This window comes from Typopeltis vanoorti, chromosome 25, assembly GCF_054136105.1.
Source record: "Typopeltis vanoorti isolate ZY-2024b chromosome 25, IOZ_Tvanoo_1.0, whole genome shotgun sequence".
NCBI lineage: Eukaryota > Metazoa > Arthropoda > Arachnida > Uropygi > Thelyphonidae > Typopeltis > Typopeltis vanoorti.
Window position 1 is genome coordinate 62,849,279 of NC_143573.1, and position 8,326 is coordinate 62,857,604.

The 8,326-nt window shown below is 36.2% G+C and overlaps 1 protein-coding gene across 1 annotated transcript in view; it reads right to left on the reverse strand.

Annotated features, from left to right (window-relative positions):
• Positions 1 to 7,493, reverse strand: part of LOC150092791 (lysosomal aspartic protease-like) — a 60,883-nt gene extending 53,390 nt beyond the window's left edge. The window contains exons 1-2 of the mRNA XM_090414821.1: positions 7,361 to 7,493; positions 2,061 to 2,194 (exon numbers count right to left, since the gene is read on the reverse strand). Of these exons, the coding sequence (XP_090270947.1) occupies positions 2,061 to 2,108 (48 nt within the window). The 5' untranslated portion in view covers positions 2,109 to 2,194; positions 7,361 to 7,493. The remainder of the gene's footprint in view (positions 1 to 2,060; positions 2,195 to 7,360) is intronic.
• Between the last annotated feature and the right edge of the window lie 833 nt (positions 7,494 to 8,326).

Sequence of the window (8,326 nt, forward strand, 5' to 3'; positions counted from 1 at the left end):
AGCTGGCCTCAATACTGTCCTATAAATTTTGCCTTTCAGATTGATCGGCACCCTCTTATCACATAACACTCCAGCCATCTCCCTCCAGTTCCTCCAACCTGCTTGTATCCTGCATCCCACTTCCTTCTCACCTCCTCCATCTTCTTCCACTGTCGAACCTAAGTATCTAAAGTCTCTCACCTTCCTGATGACATTTCCTTCCAGCTCCAGGTCTGTCTCCTGGCCACCGCCCACTGCGCAACACATATACTCTGTCTTACTTCTGCTCAGTCTCATACCTCTCTCTTCCAGTACTTTTCTCCATCTTTCCAGTTTAGTTTCCGCTTCTTCTCTTGAATCTACACACAGCAAGATGTCATCTGCATACAACATTGTCCAAGGTGCATCTTCTCTCACCTCCTCTGTTACCACCTCCATCACAATATTAAACAGAAACGGACTTAATGCTGACCCTTGATGCAAGCCAACTGTTACTTGAAAACTTTCTGTCTGTCCCAAACAGGTCCGAACACTTGTCTTCACATTTCTGTACATTTCCTGCACCAACCTGACATATTTCTCCGGCACCTTCTTCTCCCTCAGACACCTCCAGACTTCTTGCCTTGGCACTCTATCGTATGCTTTCTCCAGATCAATAAATACCAGATGTAGCTCCCTTTGTTTCTCTCGATATTTTTCCATCATCTGTCGTAACCCAAAGATAGCATCTGTTGTTGATCTACCCGGCATGAAGCCAAATTGTTCCTTTGCAATCTCCACCTCCTCCCTCAATCTACCATCAAGAACCCTTTCTAGGATCTTCATTGTGTGGGACATCAACTTTATTCCTCTGTAATTTTTACAGTCTTGTGCATCCCCTTTACCCTTGTAGATGGGAACAAGAGTACTCTCCCTCCATTCCTCGGGTATATTTTCCTGTTGGCAAACTTTCATGAACAGGTCCCACAGCAGGTCAATTCCCTCTTCCCCCAGTGCCTTCCATGCCTCCACTGGAATTCTGTCGGGGCCCACCGCTTTTCCATTCCTCATCCTCTTCATGGCCTCCGTCACTTCCATTCTACTGATGTTCTGCACCATCCCCTCAGAAGGCTGCCCATCTCCTCTGTGAGTCCTTGCATTTTCCTCATTCAGAAGTCCCTCAAAGTATATTTTCCATCTGTTTCTTATGTCCACATCCCTCCATAATACTCTTCCTTCAGCATCTTTGATCTGCCTCACATGTAAGATGTCCTTAGCTGCTTTATTTCTACATTTCGCTAGTTGGTAAATTTTTCTCTGTCCTTCCTTTGTTTCTAATTGATCATACAGATCTTGATATGCCATGGCCTTCGCCTGTGCCACAACTCTCTTGGCTTCTTGCTTTCTCTCTTTGTACACCTCTCTGTCCTCTTCCACTCTTGACTCATCCCACTTCTGCTTTGCCTTCCTCTTAGCTGTCACTGCCACTTGTACATCATTATTCCACCACCAACCCTCCTTCTGCTCTCTAATCTTTCCAGATGTCTCACCAAACACCTCGATTGCACAGCTCAGGATTACTTTTGAATTATGTTTCCACCAATCTTGTACACTTTCCAGTCCATCCGAAATCCTCTCTAACACTCTCACCCTAAAATGATTCCTCAACATCTGAGCCAAAAGGACAATGAGGCAATAGTGCAATTAGTCATGGATGCCTGATGGATGAAAATTCATTTTGAATTCTGACTACTGGTGAAGCTGTGATATGCCCAGCAAGCCAGCAGTAGATTCCATTATGCTAAAAAGAAACAAAGGAATCAAAGCTAGCATTATCTCCTAACCATGTTCATGACCAGGAGATATAATCAGCAGAATACATGAAAAACAAATTTTCTTTTAATTCACTTCATTACCTTATATTATTTTCAATGTTTACTTCAAATGCTACCTTTCGAAAATGAAGTTAGCAATCAAGGATGTAAAAAAATTCTGTGCAAGATATATATCAAGTAACAAATTTACATTTTCTGAATTTTTCAATATGAACAAAATATCTATGAAAATAACTGCATACATTTTTACATAAACTTAAAACTTACCACTGCATTTCCAATGCCGACATTATCAGTACTCAAAAATCCTGTCATGCTTCCACTTCCATATTTTATTTCAAAAGAAGTACCATTCTTCTTATAGGTGCTAGACTTTGAATTATCATATTTATTGTGCAATACTATAATAAAATAAAAATAAAAGCACATTCTATAAAAGTTTATCTTCAATCTCATTTATAGAAAAATAACTTTTTTTTTTACATTTAGACTTCTTTTTTGTAAGCTCCTTGATACATAAGATTTCCAAAAGTGTTAGATAAGGACTAAGTAAAATTGATTTACAAATAAAATGAAATAAAAATTTATCATCATCATCATCATGAAATACCTGATACCCTCAGGTACTACATGAAAAAGTCACATCATTACTAACTTCCAATCAACAATTTTCCTCCTAATTAATCTATTATCTATCACGACTCCAACATTATCAGATCTTATATTTCTGTCTTTTAAGGCACTTTTTTACTGTATGAATCCACTACATCTTGATCTTCCTCTGAATCTTTTTCTTGCCAAAGAACACTTTTGCTTTGCTAATCTTTCTTCTCCATTCTATTTAAATGACCATACTACCTGAGATTAGCTCTACCAACACATTCCTGAATGCCAACAATGTCAAGTTCTTTACTGAGATCCTATTATTAATGTAATACTGATGCCATCTGTTTACTTCACTAATCTTTCTCATATCAGAGGTCTCTGTCTTTGATCAAGTGATTTATTTCTAACCCAGCTCTCAGAACCATAAGTTAAACTCGGTTTGAACACTGTCTTGTATATAATAATTTAGTGTTTCGACTAATTTCTGCCTTATTCCATATAAATTTATTTATCTGACTTCATATCGTACCAGCTATACTAATTCTGTTGTCCATTTCCATATTTAATTTACCATCATCATCACTAAAGAATGTGCCTAAATAGCCAGAATGAAAAGTTTTACTTGTTCTATAAGTTTGCCATTCAGGATACAGATGAAAAATCGATGTTTGCAATTTTTCTACCTATTTTCATTGTCTCTTTTTATTGCCTGATTTTCATACCAAATTTATTACAACAGTTATTCAATTTAGTCAGGGAATCTTGCAAACATGGGTTGGATTTATTCAGAAGTATAATAACATCTACATTAAGTAAAGAATTAAGAATAACATTGTTAAGTTTCATATTGGACTTACTACCACTTTCCTTCATAATGTGATCCAGATACGAGGTGCTATCAAAAAGAAACTGGACTGTGCCGGATACTCTCATGCTGCTGGATGTCAGTGGCATAGACATTGTTGAGTCAGCTTGACAAGTGGCATTGAGATCTTTGCACTGGAACTAGTGTAATGCCCATTATTTTTATCACGTGTTTGTGCCATTCTGCGATTTTGCCACGAACATGAAATGAGAAAAAAGGGCAAATGTAAATTTTGTGTAAAACTGGGGACATTTGCCTCGGGGTCCTTTAAATTACTTCACCATGAGCCGAACAACAAAGCCATGAGCTGAACTTAGTGTTTTGAGTGGTACTCACATTTTAAGACAGGCAGAACTGCCTTGGAGGAAGATGAGAAGCCAGGACAACTGGTCCACCCACACAACCAAGAAAAATGTTGAAAAAATTTGACAGACCATCCTTGCAGATCAACACATCACCATTCAGGAAGTTGCTGACAGAATTGGGATTTCATATGGAGCAGTTCAAGTGACCATCACAAGAGATCTGAACATGCATTGTGTCACTGCCAAGTTCATTCCCCATCTCTTGACTTCTGACTAGGAGTACCATGTGAATGTCTGGCAACATCTTCATCAGAAGGCCATTGATGGCCTAACCTTCATCTCAAGGATCATCACAGGGGATGAGACTTGGGTTTTTACAGCTACAACCAAGAGATAAAACAGCAATCGTCACAGTGGAAGAGTCCACATTCCCCAAGAAGGCAAGGCAATTCTCATCAACAAAGAGCATGTTTATCACATTTTTTGACATTAAAGGGGACACAGAGAATTTATCTGACCCAGTCAGACGGTCAATGCAGAATTCTGCTGCAACATTTTAAGGCAGCTGATAGAAGATGCTCGGTGCAAAAAACTGGAATTGTGGCGAAGCTGCAACTGGTTCTCCACCACAATAAAGCTTCCTCCCACAGTGCCTTAACAAAGCAAGAGTTTTTGTCAGTCAATAGCATGGCAGTCATCCAACATTCTCCTTACTCGCCAGATTTATCACCTAGTGACTTCTTTTTGTTTCCAAAAAATGAAATTAAACTGAAGGCAGTGCTTCAACACTGTTAAGGAGATCCAAGACGAATCGCAAGCTGTGCTTGATGCACTTCAACAGAGACTTCCAGGAAGGTTTGGAGCATGGCAAATATGGTGTGATTACTACATGAAGTCAGAAGAGGACTACTTTGAAGGGGATTGAGTCCAAATTTAAATTGGGTAAGTTGCAGAGATTTATTATTATTACATGACACCTCCAGGAAGTCCAAGGGATCATCAGGGGGAGGACACTACTCTACATCGCTAAATACATCTCACCCTCTCCACTTAATTCTCCTACTACGATACTACCACCCATCATCACCAACAACAGCATGTTTTGCCTGTAAATTGTGTTCTGAAGGCCAATTTGTTACAGGGAATGAAAACTAGAGTTTCCAGGAGAAAAAAATTCTTCTACTTTCATATGAGATCGGCTAACTCAAATTCAATTGAAAAAGCCCAAAAAAGAATTTCCCTTATCACAACGAGAATCAAATCCAGGTCTTTTCCAATTGAAGGGCACAATGTTCTGCTGTTCCTAGTTGCTTGTTTTTGATAACACTTTGTAGATAATGTAGATGGAGGTAATGTGCACCCTTGCTGCACACCTGATTTTACCTAAAATCATTTTCTGTACCTCCAAGTCTAAATGCTGAAACCTACAGCTCAAATAGCGACTGTGTATTACTCTATATAATATCCCATTTACACCATATAACTGTAACATTTTGAAAAGCTTTTCTCTAGCACCTTCTCATATGCCTTTTCCAGTTCAACAAAACTTAAATACAAATCCATGTTATATTCCCAACATTTTTCAACTATTTGTCTTAAAGTGAAAATCTGATCCTAAAACTTCTATTTGGTCTGAATTCAGTTTGTTCTTCACCAAGCTTCCTTTCCACAATTTTTCTTGGCCATTTCTCAAGTATACTTACATAAATCCTACCAGGACCATTCAGTAGGGAAATACCTCTAATTCTCACATTCAGTTTGATTTCCCTATAGAATACTATGACAGCTCTGCTCCAATCATGCGGAATTCAATCCTCTGACGAGGCCTTCTGAATTACACCTCCATATTTGAACATTTCTGGCCTAATCTCATCCACTTCAGCTACCTTTCCATATTTCAGGTTTTTGATGACTTTTTCTACTTCAAGTATGGATATGTATTCCTGTCTGCATTCCTGTTGGAAGTTTTCTACCATCATGATGACACTACTTGTTTCATTTAACAGTCTTTCAAAGAAATTACTCCATCCATCTAGAATATCTTTATCTTCAGTTTTCATGTCACCTTTATCATCTGATTCCTTTTACAATACTTTTTCCTCCATTTCTAAGGTTTTTCAACCTCCAGAATATTTTGCCACCTTCCTGATATTTATTTTCTATGTTCTTACCAAAGTCTTCCCATGACTTTTGTTCAGCTACTTTTACACAGTGCTTCACTTTCTTACATTTTTCTCTATATTCTCTAAGAGCACAAGTAGACTTACTTGCCAGGAACTTTCAATATACTTTCTTCTTCTTTTCTTTGATTGGTTCTTTAACTTCCTGAGTTCACCATGCCTCTCTCTGTAAACTTAAGAAATTTTTCAAAACTCATGTTTTGAAAAATTTCTCAAGATTACACTAAATTACTATGGATAACAAACATGAAAAGTAATTGTTGAGGATATAATAAATATCAAACAACCAAGAGAGAATATGTATGCAATTTATGTAACCAAGACAAAAGAAAATTTAACAAAACTAATAAAATTAAGATAAAGATTCAAATTAAAAACCCTTGAATGAAAAGAGTTGACATTGTCCAAAGAGGAAAAAATTCATATGATGTAAAATAAGAAATGAACAGTAAATTAAAGCTTCAAAAGCAAAAGATCTATATTTCGTTATAAATGAGTATTTAAGATATAAAGAATACTAAACCAATAATGAATTCTTAAACACCTGCAAGAACAATAAGGAAAAGAAATCTGAAATATAAGATTAAAATTAATTTAAAACTTGAAATAAGAATTTCAAATTTTAAAACTAAATGTAAAGTGAAAATAAAATGAACTCAAACAATACAAATATGTGAATTTGGCCAGCATAGGTTAAAACTTCGGATACAGATGGAGAAACATTTCACAATATGCCTACCTTCAACAAGTGGTGTAACAAAGATTCCAATATCATCAAGGCAATGAAGAGATTCTAACACCTTGTTGATAAGGCTACTATTTGTATAATAAACTACACTCCACCTATATTATTTCTGAACAAAGAATTCAACTCAAACGGACATTTAAAAATCTAGATTTCAGGGAAATCTTTCAGGCAGGATGAAATAAAAATCATATGGAATAATCATAGGAAACATATAGACAGCAAACACTTATGGAGTTGGTTCTATGCTGATTATGAAAGGACCTTTCATACATGACTGACCAGTGATGAATGCCATTTATCTACATGCATAACAGTATGAGCTGGAATTTGACACTTTTGTAATTTATGACTGAAATTTCAAAACTCGCATGACTTCGCCATAATTGACATGGCTATGAGGCCAGTCATTAGTAACTTAACTGCATAAGTTTTCTGGCTGGCTGGCTTTGAGGAATGAAGAACTGGTGTCTTTCATGAACAACTTTTGTTTCTGAACATTGTTCTTCATTGAGTTCCTGAGAGAGAAAGCTTTGTCATCTCCTTATGAGGATGTCTAATTCATCTTTAGTACTATAATACTGAAACTATAAAGATGAACCCATCATGGAAACATTACATCATATCCATCTGAAACAAACAAACAAAATTATTATATAGAGAAACTAAGATCTCATCCCTGGTTTCCCCATTCCAAACAATATACAACAGATCTTCAAAATAATGGATACTAGACAACTGAAAACTAAACTCAAACGTGAACTTAAAACTATCCAATGCTTAATAAAATTACAATTAAAAACACTGTTTAATAATACTTATCTAAATCTAGGTTTTGGTTTGTCATTTAGTTGACCTTTACTTACAGCATGCAATATTTGTCCATTTACAGTGACTGGATGGGACCCACAAGTTTGATGATCCTGTATCAAATACAACCTTGAAGCTCTGTGGAGGAGTTCCAATACTGATTGGTCCATAGTACTGAGCCTAATAATATAAGATTATATAAGAATACTAAACAAGATAAGAAAACAATAGTTAAAATTACTGCAGAAATATAAACAATTATATAGATCTACTTACAACAATATACAGACTACTTTTAATTCAAGAGCAGAGTTTTAAGTTTAAATATTTATGCTTGGATCATATGAGATCCAATGATAATAAGATAATTCCCTATCCATAAGGATATGGGGATAGTCTTAACTTATAGGTGTTATATCCTCTAAGACACAAAACTAGGAAAAACTACTTTTAATCAGATAATCACAAGTGATTAGCATCAATTGTCTTAATATCCCATAACGCAATGCACATATCCTTACAGACATGTAAAATGCTATACATTACGAAAAGGGCCACTACCCAGACCAGTTTCAATCTTTATTGAGATTGAAACTGGTCTCTCATCAGTGGAAGCCAGACCCAGAAGTGATACCAAGGTTGAAGTAATGCAGAAGTCTTTAATTTATAGTACAACCAAGCAAAAATACTTTCGACATCTATCTCTAATCTAGAGTATTTTAAGCAATAAGGTGGGACACCTTTTGGCTACTTGTATATGGAAATATTTAACCTTGGTATCACTTCTGAGTATAGCTCCGACTGATGAAATCTCAATAAAGGTCAAAACCAGTCTAGGTAATGGCCCTTATTCCATTCTAACTGATGCGAAGTCATTAGCATTTTTATACAAATAGCCCAGTTGCGAAGTGACCTCATGTGCAAACTTTGTTTGCTTACACTTGGATGAAACCAAGAATATAATGTCTTCGCATCTTTAATTTATAGTATAATATAATCAACTCAAAATACTTTCGACAAAT